This window comes from Amblyomma maculatum, chromosome 6, assembly GCF_055883805.1.
Source record: "Amblyomma maculatum isolate TAMU_Amacu chromosome 6, ASM5588380v1, whole genome shotgun sequence".
In the NCBI taxonomy this organism is placed as follows: Eukaryota; Metazoa; Arthropoda; class Arachnida; order Ixodida; family Ixodidae; genus Amblyomma; species Amblyomma maculatum.
Genome location: NC_139349.1, coordinates 112,507,043 through 112,525,920, shown reverse-complemented (window position 1 = coordinate 112,525,920; position 18,878 = coordinate 112,507,043). Strand labels below are relative to the sequence as shown.

At 45.8% G+C, this 18,878-nt stretch overlaps 1 protein-coding gene across 2 annotated transcripts in view; it reads left to right on the top strand.

Moving 5' to 3' along the window:
• Positions 1–17,343, top strand: part of LOC146186613 (irregular chiasm C-roughest protein-like) — a 354,131-nt gene extending 336,788 nt beyond the window's left edge. For both annotated transcript variants that reach the window (XM_084607354.1, XM_084607353.1), the window contains 8 exons: positions 170–312; positions 5,681–5,935; positions 7,334–7,455; positions 11,212–11,386; positions 12,466–12,576; positions 12,963–13,189; positions 13,735–14,057; positions 14,771–17,343. In XM_084607354.1, coding sequence (XP_084463480.1) covers positions 170–312; positions 5,681–5,935; positions 7,334–7,455; positions 11,212–11,386; positions 12,466–12,576; positions 12,963–13,189; positions 13,735–14,057; positions 14,771–14,828 — 1,414 coding nt within the window. In that variant the 3' untranslated portion in view covers positions 14,829–17,343. The remainder of the gene's footprint in view (positions 1–169; positions 313–5,680; positions 5,936–7,333; positions 7,456–11,211; positions 11,387–12,465; positions 12,577–12,962; positions 13,190–13,734; positions 14,058–14,770) is intronic.
• The last annotated feature ends 1,535 nt before the right edge of the window (positions 17,344–18,878 follow it).

Here is an 18,878-nt window from a genome sequence, read left to right as displayed (position 1 = left end):
CATCACGTATCCCTCCTCTTTCATTGTCGCTTAGCGATTGTGAGAGGAAAAAAAAAAAATCTGAGCATTGCTGAAGCGTAGCCCGACACACAAAGCTTACTTTTTGTAACGTTCAAGCGCGATTTGCGTTGACTGTTTGTTTTTGTTTGTCTCTTTTCCTTGTCTCCAGAAATGACGAGATCATCGCCGGAGACCACACAACGGAGCTGGTGTTGCCGCGGGTGACTCGAAACTTCAACGGGGACACGATCACCTGCGAAGCACGCAACGATGTGGGAACGACCAAGTCGACGCACACGCTCAACATCCACTGTGAGTGTTGTATGGCTATTTGGATGCTGCTGCCCTCGACGTTATTTTATTGTGGATATTCGCTGCAAGCGTTTCCAATGTGTGCGGCACAGCTCACTTCCATAACAATAATCTTAAGTATTAGCTTACGTGAACAAATATAAAAATAACCCGTCTTGTTGAGCGCACAGTGCACGCACCGCCTCCTACGTAGCAGGACAGGGAGTTTGTTAACTAGATGGAGCTATATAGTAAAAAGGGGAAGATAGAGAACAAAGAAGACTGATTCGATGTAACATGCAGCTTTCCGTGGACAATGGTGGTAATTCATTTTTGCGAGAGTTGGCCATTGCATTTTCGCGTATGCGTGCGATATGTGCGCGCGCGTCGTGAGAGAGAGATAGAAAGAGAGAGAGGGGAGGGGGGGGGGGGGGGTTCAGGGCGGTCGTGTTGCTAAAGACGATGACGAATGTATGGCACCCAATCGCGTGCTGATGGAAGTGAAATACGAAGGGAAAAAATGAAACCACATGCGGCAAAATTTCGCTGCATGGTGAAGAAAGCCGGGTGGCTGAAAGTAGTTCCAAACCCCACATCAGAGTTTCTCATGGTGACCATTAGGGCTAGTTGGCCCGAATGAACGCTGGTTCAATATGTTAGAGCTTCTAACTTAGTTCGGTAGTGCAGTTAACGGCCCTTGAAACACTTGTCCGGAGCAATTTACATTCGCTGATATTGCAACGTCATACAACATTCTTTTTGTTTACCTTTGTGCTAAAACGGCACAATGAAAAAAAGAAAAGAAAAAGCATCATCGCCGCATTTGCGGATAAGTCCACTACACTGTTGTCCATGTACTTGAACTGCTTCGAATAAGCTCTATTACGCAAGAAGTGCCACTCGACGGGACGGACACTTCGGGCATTATCTTTTCTCCCCTCGAGGACTCTTGTAACGTCGCTCAAGTGGACAGCCTTAAATATTCCTCCCGAGTGCATTTTTTTTATTATTATTACGCCGTTAGTTGAACTAGAACGTCGCCTACTTTAGATCATTCTTCCTTTTTTTCATCTTCTTGACTTAATGAAATCTTGACCGTGTGCCTAGTGCCTGTCGTCATTCTTGGGATATCGCCAGCCGTGCTCTTGTGAAATTCGAGAGTGAAATAAGTGTAATAGAGGACAACTGTCCGTGCCACGGCGCTTTTCCATAAAACCAGGTTAAGACTTTTGAGCCTTTCTGCAAGTTGCTCAAGTGACAGTTCTCAAAAACTCTTTTGACCTTATTTTTGCCTTTCTTTATCTCTATTTGTTCAAAACATTTCTTCTTCGCCTAAAACCTTACCTAACACTGCTTCCGGAGCAACTTGAGTGATCGCGACCGGGCGGGGGAAAAAAAAGAAAAAAAAAGAAACGTCAAAAGAGAAAACGACGCGACGTTTATCTATTGCTGTGACTGCTGCAGCGGCATATCCTCGCCTAGCGTAAGCTTTCTGACTGGCGTTCTCTCTGTTCTCTCCTCTTCACACAGTCGGCTCATTCTGAATTTTTGTTTTTGTGCGCGCGCAGCCGAGCGCGCGTTTAGTCTTGTCCCTCTTCGGAGCGCGCGTTTTTCCGACCTACATTTCGTTTGAACAAATCTTCCCAGCTTTCCTCTAGGCGTTTTCCCGAAAAAGGGAGGTGGCCCTGCATGTCTCTTTCCTACCCTACTCTCTCTCTTTCTATCTCTAAGCGCGCTGTAACGAAACAGAATGTCGAGAAAGTCATAACTCTCCTTTGCTTTTTTAGCCGCTCACGGTCTGTGCAAAAATACGCCTGTTATATATTATACACGTACACGAGCGCCCGAGCGTTCCCCCGAACACGACTGGCCGCTCGCAGAGTTGTACTGGTGGGAAGAGAAAGGAAAATACGGAAGAGACCAGGACGGAAAGGGAATGAAAGTAGAGAGGAAATGGGGAGCTCCCAGCAGACCTGAGGGAAAGAAAGAAGAAAAATAAACTACCTTTCAAGAGGGCAAGAGAGCGCCGAGGGGGAGAGAAGACGTTAGGAGCGAATGAGATCTTCTCTCATTCAGTTTTTTCCCTTTTTTCCCTTCCGGGTGCTAGTGTTTGTGCGTGGCATGGTGTGTGTGCTTTCATGTATAGCGCCGGTTCGAGACATCCTGACTGCTCCTGTTTCTGCTCCCCACCGCTCTCATCCCCACCTACTTTATTCTCTCCATTCTCCCTATTTTTATCCCTTTGTTTACGATCCCTCTCTTGGTGGACTCTTTCTTCGTACCAACACTTGAGCCTTGTATTCGTACTCAGGGTGTGCCTATACCGTTCTGTTCTTCTCATTCTCGTGACCAGATCTCTCTTGCCTGAGAACTGTATACTGAGAATGGTCCTTGATGCTGTGCTGCTTTTCCTCCCCTTTTCGGTTCTCGTTCCTTATTCCTTCGCGCCTGCTTCTTATTTTTGCGGCGCAAAAAGGGAAATAACGGGAAAACCAAGGAAACGTAGAGCCGGCCGCCGTCGAGAGGCGCTTGGGGAAAGCTGGGGTTGGCTGGAAGGAGAGCTCGCAAAATTTGATTAGGGAGCTTTCGCTTGTCCAAATGGGGCGTCTGCAAAACATCGCCAGAGCCGGAGAAAAAACAAGCCGTGACGTTTAAGGGCGATAGGACAACTCTTGTACGGGCGCTCTTATACGCCAAATTTACGTGTTCGACCACCGATCGCTCAAGCGTCCCCTTCCGTTAGGCGTTCACTTGCGCTCTGGCCGTTTCGTCTCCGTCCGAATTCGAATTTATTCTTCGGCGCGCCCGTATTTCATGTTTAGGAAGTACGAAAAGAGCTGTCAATAGCCATTTGTCCCGTTCACTTTAGGCGGGGTCTTGTAGGATGACTGAGGTATCTCTGCTTTTTTGTTTTCTTCAGCTGAATTGTTTGCAGCGTCAAACTTCCTGTGTGAAATGAATTTATTTAATTTTAAACAATAAACGCCAGTGTATTTTTGGAATTTTTTTTTTCTTTTGCGGCAACAACTCGTATTTCTCGCCATGAAGCCGACTGTCCTCGGCGCCGCGACGAAGCGAAATGCTGAAAGATAATTCAGAGGGAAAGAAGGAGGGGAGAAGAAAGGGGAAGAGGAGACGCGCCACATAAATAAAATATGACTAGGCCTTCGACGTTTGGAACTGATGTAAATTTTGTCGCAGAAAGTTGCATTCGCGCGTAGAGGTTCGCAAGCGACAACGTAGCCACTAACGAGATTTGTTCCTCGCTCAGCCTGCTGAACAACAGAACCTCATAGACCGATGAAGTATTTGTATCTTTAGGTCGTACGGAAAATACAAAGCTGCGGTCAATATGATCACGCTTTAAGTTTGGCGTGCGAGTGTGCCTAAGCAGCGGATTTTATCGAATTTGATGTGAACCGATATTCGTTCATTGTCGTTTATAGAAAGCAGCGCCTGCTGCTACCGAGGTCACCGTGTAAAGACGACGTAGGCGTGGTTTATGGTTTGATTGGGGCAGCGGTTCCTTTTAGAATGTGGCCCCTTTCATCGAAACATGTGCCAGCCAACGTACTATAATATAAGCATTCTAAAAAAAAAAAAGAGCCGCAGTCTCGCCTGTTTGTATCCGTGTCTTTCGATACTTTCTTGCTAAAAACTTGAGCTAGCAAATGATTTCTGTGCTATTGTACGCTGCAGGTTTTCCTTGCTGAAGGCCTTGATTCAGTAAAGTAATACAAACGTTAGTCGCAGTCTCGCTACAACCGTGCAACGCCAGGAACGCTGCGGCTCAGAGTTATACGTTGCATGATTATCCGATACTCGCAATGTCTGCAAGCCCTAATAGCCAATGCATGAGCATGCTGTAAAGATTAACAAATTGCGCCGCTCCTTAGTACTAGTTAGCGCTAGCAGCGACCTGATGCCGCTAGCGAGTCAAGACAACGTGCTGCGTACAACACCGTCGCCGTCATGCAGAAAGAGGAGGAGGGGGCGTGGCGTGGCGGCGAGGGTGCTCTGCGGTTGCCGAAACGCCGCGGCTCGCTATCAGCGGATCACGGTGCGTGCATCCCGTTCTCACTCGCTTCGCTCGCTAGCGGCGTCAGCGGCATCAGTCAGTCGCTGCTATCTGTTCGTCGCGCAACGTTCCTATGGACCCACGCGCTGCTTCCCGCAACCTGCTGATAACTCAATTGCTGTCTTCATTTCTCCGACCACAAAGCTTCTTTCGTGACAGCCAAGAACTGTTAGTGGAGTGTTTCTTGAAGGAATACGTGTGAAAAATTAAAAAAAAAAGTTGTCTGTAATTGTACATGTCTTACTCGAAATCTTTGCCTCAATCCATCGAAAAGGTGAAACAGCTGATGAGCTGCGCTCAAATTTCGCGTTACGAAGTAACGTAATCGTGGGTAATTTTTTTTTTTTTCACTCGCAGTAGTAAAAAAAAAGGGGGGGGGGGGGTCGTAATGTGGCCGGCTTGCTTTGGGCGAAGGCAGTACATTTTCTGAAGGTATTTATCTACTTGGAATTGTCTGGTATTGTATAGTATGGTGTGGTATGATAGGGGATTTAACGTCCCATTGCGACGTCAGCAATGATGAAAGCCGTAGAAGAGAGCTCGGGTAATTTCGACCACCTGGTGTTTTTTAAAGTCACCGATATCACCCAGTACACGTTGCCTTTGCGTTTCGCCTCCATCAAAACGCAGCCAGCGTGGCCGGAATCGAAGCCCTGTTCTCGAGATCAATCAGGTTTCCTTGCCACTGGGTCATCGCAGAAGGGCACAGTGTTATCTGTAGTGTTCGGAGCCAAATATGCATGTATAAAGAACACAAATGACACGCAGCAGCACCGTCACTCGTGTTCTTCATACCAATGTTTTTTTGTAACGCACGGTCTATAACGCATAGTCTTATATATATATATATATATATATATATATATAGACATGGATTGCTTGTTACTAATGGGCCAGAGTTAAATTCAAACAGGGTGTCACACAACTTTCCCGATTATCTATTTTATTCCAACAGTTTCGGACGGTGGACCGTCCTTCTTCAAGGTAGAATTGAGTATTCTACCTTGAAGAAGGACGGTCCACCGTCCGAAACTGTTGGAATAAAATAGATAATCGGGAAAGTTGTGTGACACCCTGTTTATATATATATATATATATAAGCTTAGGAAAAATAACCCAATCTGTACTTCTGTATGGCGGTCATGTTATTGAGCATTTTTGTTATTGGTATACATTTGTTTATCTTTCTGGCTTCTCTATACGTCCTTCCTCCTCATTCCGTAACGCTTGCATGATGCGGCTGATTCGTTGTCAAGCGATTAAACGAATGACGACAACCGGTGGTGGCCCGTTTGTTTTCGGGACGTGCAGACCGGCCGGCGTTCAAGTCCACGGCCGAGACGGTGGCCGCCGAGGAGGGCGCCGAGGTGGCGCTGCGCTGCGAGGTGGACTCCAACCCGAAGCCGGACATTGTGTGGCGCCACGAGGGCTCGGACCGCGTGCTGGCCCGCCAGGCGACACTCATCATCCCTGCGATGCGGCCCAGTGACGCCGGCCGATACTCGTGTCGCGCAACGGTGCCCGGCTTCCCGGAGATCACTCAGGACGTGCACGTCTACGTCAAAGGTGCGTGTGAGTCCGCGCGCTGGCGGCAGAATAATGATACTGCGGCGGGAACCTTTGTTTGTGCACTTTTGGGAGCAATAGTGCGGTAGTAAGAGTACCTCACCATTAGGCGCAGTGGTTCACCACAGTAGTTATAGTTGAAATAGTCGTGGAGAGTTCGTTGATCTTGCCAGAGAACAAGGTGAAAAGGGTGACTGGACCAAAGCAGGTGGAGTCTTTAGTTCAATACCGCCGGAAAAGACACTTCAAATCAAAATTCGATGCCTATTTCTGGAGCTTTAGCAGATAGTGGAGCCCCCTATGCGCACCGGGCAGCCAACTATACGATGGCTTGTATTTTTAGAATGTTCGCTATAAATTAGCTCGTTCTATAAAATCGCGCCGTCATCGCCGTCTGCAGAGCACCTGCTACGCTTGGAAGATGGCGAAGAGAAGAGAAGTTAATCTCACTCTTCAGATTTATTAGAGAGAAGAAGGGAGAGGGGGTGGGGGGGGGGGGGGGGGCGACCGGAGGGTTGTCGCCATGGGAAGAACCCGCAAAGGGGTAACCGTCGAAGGAGGAGGTCATGGCGAGAGCGGAGGAACGCGGTGCACCTGCTAACAAGCGTTCCTAACCAGACGTACCGGTGGGCTGTCAATTCTGCAAGCCACCTGTAAAAAGAAAGTTCACTACAGAATATCGCTGAAGTCCTGGGAAAGTCCAGGTTCACATCCGGTTGTATGAATTTGCGAGAAAAAGAAGAGAATCTGTTTATTTGCCATCACACCAGAGCTAAAGTAGAAATGCTTGCGTTACACGCTCGTAACTGTCATGTGACTTCACTCTACTATATATTATGTTTTCAACAGCCCTGGTCAGTTCCCCTGATTGCCGCAAGGGTCGTGACAGCCATCAAGCCTACAATTGTAGACCCGCTTTCTTTTTTTTTTTTTTTTTTAGAATTTTGATGCGAGAGGCGTACTTTTGCAGCTTCTTGAAATGCATTAAAAAAAACTCTTATCGTATACCTCCGCATTCTTAAGCTAGTTTTAACCACAGCTCATATCATTAGCATGACAAGCGGCTCCTCAGTCTTTTTAGTACCGACCTGGTCGCGCAATTTATGGAGCATATATTTAAGTTGGAATTCTCTTGCGTGTTAGCGTTGCTGTTGTAATCTACCCAACTAAAATGTTGAAAGAAAAACGTCTTGATGTCGGCACAGATTCTTCACTCAAAATTGAAAACGCTGAATATAAAAGAACTCTACACTGCTATTTCTGGTCTAGGCATGAGTCAGGGGCTGCATGAGCATTCCTTTATTGTCCTAACATGTGACGGGGACATGCTTTCGTCGAAACCCTTCATTTGGAGCTTTGTAACAGTGTGCATCAATTCTTGCCTCCTGTTCCGCGCAGGCCCTCCAAAAGTGAGCAGTCCGACGACCCAGTATGGCGTCGAAGGCGAGCAAGTGCGCGTCGAGTGCGTCATCACTTCTGTGCCCCCGCCTACAAGGGTAGCATGGTCCAGAAACCTGCAGGTAAGGCAACGTGCTCGTTGCTTTCTTTGCTCTCCTCCGGTTGCGCTCTGGCTTTTGTGACAGGTGGCTGCCGAGCAAAATCAATCTTGTATTGCGATATACGGCTCTCTTTGCAGGAGTTAGAAAATTAACTGTGGCATCCCGCGCGAATTGCGTGCACCATTTAGAAAAAGTACAGAAGAGATAAGCTTGGAAAATCAATCAGTTTTAATCCGAAATCATAAAGCCTAATAGGAGGAAAATTCCTGCGGCGCCCGGCATGGCACCTTCGTGTGTCGCAAAATTCGCTGACCGAGCTGGCAGGTGTGGTTGGTCACCTGACATCGTCGGGTGCGGTGGCGGGCTCGGCTTTTTCTGGAAGTTGCGCTCGGTTGTGTGCAGTCGTTTTAACAGCTCCGCATGTTAGGTGAAGGGAGCCAGCACCAGGGACTGCATGTGTTCCCAAATAGTAGAAAATATCCGTAAGCGGTGGAAGCGACCAGGGAAGTATGGTGCTGAAGATATATTATCTACGCCTGCACAGGATTAGCGTATTGGGCGAGCAGAAGTGACGGAGAAGGAGAAGCTGGGCGAGCAGACTTTAATGCTACCGCATTCTCAACGCAAGCCGTAACTAATTGTCCCGTAATTTTTTTTTTTTCTGTGTGCGCTTCATCTTGGACGATGTGCCAATGCTTTCTAACATCATCACGAGGCGCGCCACTTTACTGGTGATATTGTTAATTTTGCAATGGGTGTTGCGATTAGAGTCTTGCTGATTGGAGGTGATGGCTCTGTGTGGACGAAACGACCAATCTTACAGGGATATTAGAAGCCTTATATTGATGGCTCCTCAGAAGGTAGGAAAAAAAGTTAATGGTAAGGAAAAATAATTGAGGTTGGCACCAGAAATGCTGCTTCGAGCCGACATCGATACAGTTGAAATCACTGTGCATGCGCTTCCTACGCGTGCTAATAGCAGACTGGAATCTTGGTGCTGTTACTCTTTGCCACTTTTTTTTTTTTTTTTTTTAAGGAAACTCCGTCCAAGCGAGTCCTATTGCGAGTGGGACTTAGATTGAGAAATGGTATTTGGGGTCGGCCTTCTTGCTCCAGAATTTCACACTTCGTTCGGTCTCCGCTTAGCTTGCTGCTCGCTTTTAATAGTTTCTCTCATGTACGGAATGCGTCCGTGCCCTCTGACTTTATTATTGGGAACACTGAAGTGCTCCGGTTCCGAACTTGCGTGCCACCAGCCACGTTGCTCGCATATATATTTTTTTAAGTGGCGCTACTCTAAAATACCACGAGAAGTGTAGGAGGAGGCAGAAAAATGCTCTCTAAACGATCTTCTTTTAATCACACGCGGGACTTCGTTTCAATAGCATGCTCTTGGGCGAATAGCAGTAAATAAGCTTCGACTGTCCCCGTTATTAGACCCTACTCGCGACAAATTAGACAGGCCGCGGACAAGCAAACCCAGTGAGAGGACGAGGAGGAGCAAGTCATGCGCGGAGTGGTATGGCTGACATTACGGGCTACGCATTTAATTTGAACGGCTCCCTCGAGGGTCACTCGCGCCGTGAAAAACGAGCCGCCTATATAGCTAAGGGCGGTCGACGTTGTCCCCTTTATTTTTTTATTATTATTTTTTGTTCTGTCATTCGGTAATTTCAGGCGTCCTCTACCATTTCGTTTTGTTTCTCTCGAGTCTACTCGGCGGTTCTTATTTCGCGCTGACTCGAAAAAAAAAAAAAGGAGCAAGAAATGGCGGTAAAGACGAAATTGAAACAGAGAAGGAAAAAGAGAGAAAGGTGGCCGCAGCGTCATCTGGTCCAACCCAATTCGTTGAACCCTCAGGCCAACATCTTCGCTCCTTCGAATGGCGTGCAAGGAAGCCCGCGTGCTTTCCTTCTTTTTTCGAGGAAGGTCGAGCGAACGCGGAAGAAGAGACCGGCGACGGGAAACGAGCGTATATATATAGAGTGTAAGGGTTAGAACGAGGAGAAGAAGATAGGAAACAAGAAAACACAAAACGAGCGAACGAAAGTGGCGAAGATAAGGCGGCCATCAATCCTGTAAAGGACTCGGTGGCGAAGGCGAAGTGAAGCGGAGAGGGGGCCTGACGATGACGAAACGTTCCTTAATGAGTATTGATTGAGGCCGCTCGAAAGACGACGGCCGCCGGACGCTGCTAGCTAGCGAGCTAGCTAGCTAGCCGGCCAGCCCGCGCGCTTCTTGCTTGCTGTGCGCGGGAGCCATGTTGTAGTACGTACGGTATAGGGTTGTCCGCTCTTGCCCCACTCTTGCCGACGGAAGAGCGCAAACGCTGCGGCACGGCGGCCCGTTTCGTTGTCTCGACAAGTTCACCCTCCTTCCTGTTCCTCTCTCGCTCCATTCTTTTATCGTTGCCAGACCCGAGCGCTTCTGCTCTGGCTCTCTTGGCGGTGTCCGACGATTTACTTTTCTGGGCCATTTCGTTGATTAATCTGGTGTCTACTCGCGCTTCCTTGTCCCGGCCGTCGCCGCTCCAGCAGAGGCTCCGTGCGACGTGAGCTGCTGCTGCGCGGCGCGGGCGTCTCCCACGCTTAAATGACGTGGTCGCGACGTGATTAACAACGGTCCGGCCCGCAGTGGGCTTCTGTTTCTCTTTTGCTTACGAGCCATGCCTTCCTGCTTGCCGCAGCCGCTGCGGGCGACATTCAATTTGCTGCGCGTGAAACATGGTCCGCGGACGAAACGGCAACCGTTTCTGTAGCTGCAGTCGGCGCTGGTGTAGTTTAAGAGCCGTTATCGGTCGCTCAGTGGGCCGCTGATGGCTTTACTCGCTAGCTGAAAACGGCTTCTCCGTTTTGTTAGCCGTGTTCCCACGCGGAACAGCTAACTAGCAGACGCTTACTTCTGTCTGCCACACCGTGGCATCGTCCGGCGCTTAAACTGGTAACTTGAGTATCCTCGCGTTGAAAACCAGCATAGCTCGCTGGGGAGTAACACGTAGAACCGTTGCCCGGAGAAAGAAATAATAAATTGCAGTGTATTTCAGCTTGTGTTCAAAAACTTCTGGAATGCAGCATCGCTAGTGCGTGTAAACATGTTATTTTTGCTGCTTCCCGTAGGCTTAAAACTTAAAACTGCGGTTCTCGGTTTGACCACGGTTTCTCGTGCCTGGGCAGGAAGTTGGATTAACTTTAGGAAGCAAACTTCAGGTGACTAAGACTGAATCTGATGAGACACCCGTTATTCAAGTTTATAGCCAGCTATATACTATAGCCGCCACTCCCATTCACAATGAAGCTCTGCCAAGTAAATAAATGTTTGAAGAAATTTCTCGTCCACGCAGTGACTCAAATATGTTATTTTATTTTGCTGCCCTTTGATGTCGTGATAGGTCGTGTTAGTGTCCTTTTCTTTTTCGTGGCTCATTCGTTTCATTCATTCATTTCACTTTCGTATAGTTGTGTACATTCCCAGAATCTAACTGGTGCCACGCACCATGTTCTCCATGTACTACATCGGTTGTTCTTCATTGCTCTGCATTGGGACGTGCGCTTAATTTTCTGCCTGGCCGAAAAAACGTTTTTCTAATGCAATCGTAAAACCAACCAACAATGCATACAGATTATTACTAACTTCACCAATAAAGGGAGCCGTATTTTATACCGCCCAGTGTTTCATCTATATCTTTGGCAGATTGCTTTATTGGGGAAACTAGATGCATTTGTCGTACGTCCTGTCTCGGGTGCAAATGCATATTTTTTCTTTTCGTTTCTTTCGCAGCTGGTAGATATAGACAATAACCAAGGCTATGAAATCATAAAGGAGCCTTTGTCGAACGGCCTCAGAAACTTGCTCATCATCCACAATGCCGCTGAGGAAGACTTCGGCCAGTACAACTGCTCCGTGTGGAATCAGTTTGGCTACGACACGAGGCTCATCACCGTGCGAAAACAAAGTGAGTCAACTTCCGAGATTGTTCATTTTTAGCTTAAAGCGCTTGTAGTTTAGAATCTAGTGCAGCCTTTATAAATCTCATTAATTCTCGTGTATTAACGTTCGTGAGTCTTTACACTGTCAAAAGTAGGCGAAGACATTTAGCAGCACGTTTTAAGAGTAATTTTGTTTTCATGTAATTTGTTCCTTTTGATGGGTTGCCGCTTCCTGTGACGTAGATTATGGGCAATTACATCACACTGGCTGTGGCAAAAACGCCGCTCGCGAATGTTTCACTGGCGGACCTGCGCAGACGAACAAGAGAGCACGATGACGCGTTTATCACACCTGGCTAGCTTTACTGACCCCAGTCTTAGGACAGAAGCAGTGCAGCGATTAAGCGATGAATTGGTGGTGCATGGTGCCCGCGTGACTAGGTCCGACTGGGTGCGGACGCAATGGAGAGTGGCTAACGAAGCCGCCGAGTTCGAACCCAAAGGTCATTGCTTGGGCTTGTTCCCGTTTATATAACCATCAAATGAAATGAAATGACAGCAAATATGGCTCCTAAACTGAACTTCCCTACAGTGCATTGGTTTTCAGGTATGCTTCACCTCAGTACAACTGTTACAAAGGCAGAGCACCCTTTACAGGGGAAGTGAAGAGATTTGCGCATCGTGAAACTCTAAACAGAAGGCAACATGTGAAATTATTATTTATTTATTTATTTTTTTGCGTAAAAGAAACGAAGAACTTAGTACCTAAAATTACTGCCGACAAAAGTTTCACTAATTAGACTTTGAAGGAAGAGCTGACCTCAGTAAAAAAGGGTAGCTAATAGTAGCTTTGGAATCAACATTATGCTCCCAGATGACTTGAACTTGTGCTCCAGCCATGACAGCAGTGTTAAGGTGACACTCTTGGCTATCAAAAGCATGAAAAAATGCGCATTCTCGTACCTTATCTAAGTTTGGCCTGGCAGGCCAGTGCTGTCGTGCTGTCATGGAGTAGAGGTAATAAAAGTTTGATGTAGCTGTACAGTGCACTGCTGCTCTTCACTTTGCATGTCACAGGATATTAAGTTTCATACTCTAATTTCAGAAAACCTTCCAATGGTCATCATCTTGGCCGGCGTGATTGGTGGCATAGTTCTTGTCGTGACCGTGACGATCTCTATTATCCTCTGCTTGCGAAAGAAGAATATTGTCAAAGGTGATGTGTTGCTTTTTACTTTTTTCCTAGTTTTTGTGTGACATTTGGTTTAGTTTGTGTGGTTTAACGTCCCAAAGCGACTCAGGATATGAGAGATGCATTTTATAATAAGCAGTGAGGTTGTCTAATATATGTATGTATTTGCTGAAAGTGAACAGCAGCCTAAATAAGTAGAATTTGAAAGGTAAATATCAACAACTTGCGAGTTTGTAATTAGAAAATCAATTAATTTGGTTGTCTCGTTTTTTGGCTATAGTTATAGACTTATTTGAACATTTGTATGTGCAAGCTCTGTTTGCGCACTAGATACCACGCTTTCACCATTCGAGTGGATAACCTCATTCTTTCAACTTTTAACTGCAACTTTGCCACCTTCATTTATGCAGATGACGACTTCAATTCAGAAAAGAAAGGGAAGCAGTCGGACTCGGCGTCTTCCGGAGATTCCGACATAAAGGTTGAGATCCGAACGGCGTCGTCTTTGTCCAACAACGAGCATGACCGCAACTGGGAGGACAATAGTGAATCGGCACGCACGCACGACGCTGCGGACATTTACAAGTACGCCAATAGTGCTGCTGACTACGGCGACTCATCTTTCCCCGCCAAATCGGTGAGTTGTATTGGAAATCAGATCATTTGATCATAGCTTAAAACATTCTTGATTATTCATTAGTGCCTAGCCATGCAAGCCTATTAAACACGAATCGTTACGGTACGTAAACTGCGTTTGTGTCCACTCTGGGCCCTCCTGCTGTCTTTCAAGCATTTGCAGTAAATTTCTTCAGCATTGTGCGCCATAATTATGCTGAAACTCAGTCCCTGCGGGAGTTATTGAAAGCTTCGATAACGAATACCCTGCATCTAATTTATATTGACAGAATTGTTTTATTTTTTATTATTATTATTATTATTTCTTTTTTTTTTCCTTTTTTTTTTTGCGGTGGGAAGAAGTAGCAAGATCAAGGCAGCGTATAAATGTTTCTGAAAAATATCTAAAGATCCGCTAGCCGGTCGTCTCAATTTGTTGGGGTATGAAATAATCAATGGAGAATTGCTAGGTTGGAAGCAAAATGACGCTTCAGTCACCGCCGTTTACCTGTGGACATGTGAAATGATCTATGATTTTCGTGTTCGTTCCTCTTTTTCAACTTGCAGGAAGCTCAAAATAACAACGGCTACATACCGTACGTGGACTACTCGCGCGACTACAACCCACCACCAGTGGCAGCAGCGTCGCTTCAGCTCAATGCCAGCCGCGACAGCGGCCTCTACGGCAGTTCTCCGCAGTCGCTAAATGACCTGGGCCAGGGCATCGACCCACGGTTCCGAGCGGGATATGCCAATCCCTACCTACGCACTTCGCAGTCAAACCTGCCGCCTCCCCAGGGTGTCTACGTCAGCCCGAGGGCTGTGCCAGCGGTCACCGCCAACGCCGCTGGTATGCCTGGCGTTTCGTCCGCAACCCTGCCTCAAAACAGGTAAGCATTGAGTCAGCTCTTGTCTATTTGTTCACGTTTGAGTGATTTCTTAATTAATCGAAATAGCATTTGGCAGGAACTGCCAACTCAGGCCTCTCCTTTCAAAGGGGAGGATAATATTAAAATCAGTCTGCCAGGACCCTAGCGTTAAACATGTTACACAGGCAGGTTCGTATGGCTTGGCTAAAATGGGGCTTTATATGTGAAGTGGTAGCCTATGCTATCACATCATACACTTTAAAGCGGAGCCTAAACGTATCCGATATTTTTTTTTTTATACCATGTTACCTTATTTGTCTTCATAGAAAGAATTCTTTTGTTGCACGAGCTGCTGCACACTTCTGTAGCACATTCATAAAAGTAATTCCTTGAAGTTCTGGCTAACATGTTTTTCACAAACATATATTTTTGAGAGCAATTGTACTGTTACAGTGCAAATAAGCAAAGACTGTCTAACAAGTAAAAGTCATTTGTACAGATTCATTATCAATCAGATCACTAACATTTTTAAGTAGAACTGCATATGGGTAATGCAATTAGTGGCTGTAGCGGTAGTGCTGTAACTAAATTTGCATTCAGGAAGTTGTATTTACTTCATATTTGTAGATTTTCAATTGATTGTGCCCTTCAATGCAATGCCAGTAGCACTATTGTGTGTGTTATAACAATGGACCACTGACTGACAGCTCCCTTCCTTCCTTTGCTTGTGCCAGGTACATCACATCACAGCAGAGCCATGTGAAGCCAGGCACACTAGCCACCCATGTATGATGGCAGGAGACCTCGATGTAAATAGGACTTGTTGTGCTCTCCACGGAACAAGCAAGAGTGTTGTGTGCCCCCCTCGCTGAGGACATTGTGCAGTCAGTGAGTGCGCCCGCAGGGAACTCTGGTCAGACCCTGGGAGAAAGAAAGGACGCCGATGGTGCAAGCCCACAAAAGTGTCGTATTTCTGAAGTGACTACGGCGGTGCCACCACTTATGCGGTGTTTCAAGTCAGGAACCAAAGAGTTGTTAATAATTGTAACTGTTCATATGAGTAAGTGTGCACCAGTGTGCATGTGTGTGTGTGCGTGCTCGCCTATCTGTCCATGCATGAAGCTGTCATGTTTCCCTGACTAGAAAGAAAGGCAAGGCAAGGGTAGCCTTATTTATTAACTCAAGTAGTGTGACCTTGCTGTGTTTTAGCGTAGTACTTAATTCTTGTGTCCCAGAATGAGAGAAATGTATGTTCCTTCTATTTTTGCCGAAAGCTTGTGCTATCATCAGTATTCATGTTTGTTGTTAGCGATATTTGTTCAAGATTGCACAGGTTTGTGTGTTCTAAAGGATGATATTTCATGAAGATAAGAGGATGCAGCGTTGCTTAGTTTGTAGGTGACATTTTAGTTTTCTTACCTAATTATGTTTTTGTTAGTCAAAATCTTTTTATATCGTAGCCTTGCAAGCTGCACAAAATATGGGTCAGCTGCTGTCTTTATTTCCTACAAGGCTTAAGAGAATGTCATTGCATAAGAGCGTAGAGACTTATTCTACTTTCTCTGATTCAACATGCAATAAAACACACAGCCTGCAAATAACATGTGCCATATAAAGGGACGAAGTTTCTTGCGTGCAATGCACCACCTGCAGATGCATGAAATACTCAGGCATATTTTACTGTAATGCCAAGCAAACAAAAAATACACAATGACGAGTGCAGTGTTGCAGACAAGCTTTCTTCAGGACCCAATTAATGTCATGACAAGATGTACAGGACATGTGTTGGTTTTTTTGAAATAGGCACTGAGGAGAAATATACACAATTTTTTATTTTTAATAAGAATTTGTTATATGATACTTTCTCATTATGCATATGTTTGCCCAACAGCAAGAGACATATTCGTTGCTGAAGAAAATGGCATTCGAAAATGTTCCCTCCATAGTTTGAACTTGCAATGTCTAGACCAAAAGGACTGCATGATCATGTCTTGAGCTCAATGGCAGTTAGACTGGCCTCTGGAAAGAGGAGGAAACAACTTTACTGACTCATAGAACTGGGTGAGGTGAGGGAGGTGTTGGGGTCAGAGGAAGAGGGAAAAAGGTGGGCCTTAAGGCTTCTCTAGGAGGCCGAAATTTCTTGGGCTTCAATGCCCCCATGGATCAGTGGAAAATCTGGAGTTTGTCTTCTGGCCATGATCTACACAGAAGCAGCCTCCCATTGCTCATGTCACTCAGTTCCCTCATAAGAGGGCTTAGGTTTGCTGGAACAGTTATGAGCGAAGACAGCTCACGGACTCGAGCAGAGGCAGCAATGGGGTGAGGCATCACCCAGATAAACTACTGAATTGAGAAAGTGAAATTTGCAGTAAAAACTATCAATTCACATAATTTACTTGCCAAAGGAACAATTCGAGAGCTTCATCTGCATGTCAATTCTTTTTTTCTCTTTTTCTATGTTACAAAATAAAAATTTTTAGTAAAAGCAGCATCATCATTACAGAAATATCATGGATTGATACATGCCTACATGAGTTTCTCCTCAGTGTGCTTTTGCAAAAGTCATTCTTCAATTTCAAGATAATGTGTAAGGTGTAATAAAGCCCACAAGTCTGTGGTAAAAAAAAACTGCTTTGACAAAGTTTGTGGTAACATCTGTGCTCAGTTCCGTAAAATATTCAAGTGGCCTTCTAAGCAACAGGTTGGCTGGTGCCAATTGTGGTTGGTTATCCCTCTTGACTGATGTATATAACATTAATTTCAATAGGAATACTCGATGAATGCTTCCTCGTCGAATGCTTCCCATTGATGGCAGTGTGAATGTGCCTGTTGCGTGTCTGAAAAAAAATAAGAAAAAAATCAAGACTTGTCTCTATGCAAGTGTGGTTTCCTAATAAGAGTAATCTCAATATGCTTGCAAAACCACGATCAGCTTCGATATTGCCGTGACCCTCTGTTCGGTTCTCAAGCAGTGTGAATGCTTGTGGTGTTTTGTCACGTACCCTGTACTGTGAACCGGACTGCCATACAACCACCACTGGAGACAAGTGCTGCAGTGAGTCTAACAAGTTATTAAGCATGCCCGACAAGGATGACTTTCGGTGCTAAAGAATACCACTTCTCCTTCCTAAAACGATTATTGCTGTACAAATGATGAAACATGCTTCGATTTGCTCTTTGCTTCCTTTTCCGTGCCCCTCTGGCAGTGTCTGTAGCCCTGACCTCAAGCCTGTGTTGTGCGACACTTGGAGAACTGAGCAGCGAAATCATCACTGTACATAAAGGCACACCCCAGCGTTACGACAAATCGCGCTCCAAAGGGCTTCGTGCTCCATCGCCTCTTTATTTTTTTGTTTTTTTTTCTTCTGTTTAGCATCTGTACAGATATACGCTGATGAGAATTTGCTCACTTTATGATGGCAAAACATTGTGCGTGTGCATGTTAATTAAACCTATATGAGAGTTTCAGCGAGATGTGTTGGTATCACTGGCCTTCAGTGCCTTTGCGCCTGCGGCATACACTGTGGCTGCAGTACCGATTCATTGGCCGATGTAGTGCCTGTCTTAAGCCAGGGGTGACACTCAACTTGCCAAAGAATCTCTGCTTCCAAGACATCAGCTCCAGAGTCAAGTTCGTCACTGCTGGTACACATGAAGAGTGCAAAGGGAGTGAGTGAAAAAATACAGGATATAAAAAAGATAGAATATGCTTGCAAGTTGGCGATTACCTTGCTCTGTACTTATCTGCTGGTTCCCCCATTATGGCTACATGGAAAAGACCTTTAAGCACAAAGAAGAAGTAGATATAAACAGGACAAGTGAAATTTGCTGCGGAAGTGTTCAGTCTGTACTATGCGCACACTCACTGTATACCCTGGCTAGCTGAATCAGTGAAACTACTTGACAAAAGATACAGCAGAAGACCCCATGCCTTCGATGCTAACCATGGTGAAAAGAAAGTTTTTTACAGTTCCGTGGATATGCTGGGAACTTGCGCCCTTTTGGCTTTCTCTGAATATAATAGTCAGCAAAATCGATTGAATGCAGACAGGTGCAGCTGGTTAAAGTGATGTATGCATATAAAAAGATCCACACCGGCCTTGTAAAGGGAGTCAACCCTCTATAAAAAAGCACAAACGCCGGTATAGTTGGAAAGGTATTGCTTGGATGTGTTTTACTGGGGATAACGGTCTCATAATGTCGATTTCTTTGGGAAGTTAGTGAACAAGCCTGGTGTAAGGACGGGAGGAACGGCGACGCCTTGTAGCACCCTGGCGATAGCTGATCGCCAGCTCCGGCCGTTCTGCCGGGTGAGTGCGAAATAATGACTAGAGCTTAAGGACTCTTAACAGCCGACGAAGCCTCGTTCGATAAGAGAAATAACGAGAGCCAAACAAGAATAAGAAAGGAACAATAATGGGTCAGAGCGCCTGTTTTCCAGGACAATAGGAGAGCAGTACTTTGACATTCAGTCCTCGCCTAATGCAAGGTAATGAACAAGAAAATAAGTGCAGATATACTAGGTTCTCCAGCGGAATGTTTCGAAAATATAAAACAATCGCAGTTTGAAATGAATAAAAAAGTTTTATAGAAACAATCTATCAGCAAGCAAGGTGGACATTCGTTACTATAACGAAATCATAATTTGGTCAATTGTTAGCTGAAATTCATTAGGTTAATGGAAGAGTTGGTGCATGGTTAAGGCCAATAGACAGTTCGACGCACAGTGGTTCAAAGGTAATCCTTTAAAACTCTGTAGGGCGAAAATTTTCGAGCTTTTTGAAGCGCTCCAGCCGCACAGGAAGCACAGCTCAAAATGCAGCCTGTGCAGGTAGGGGACTT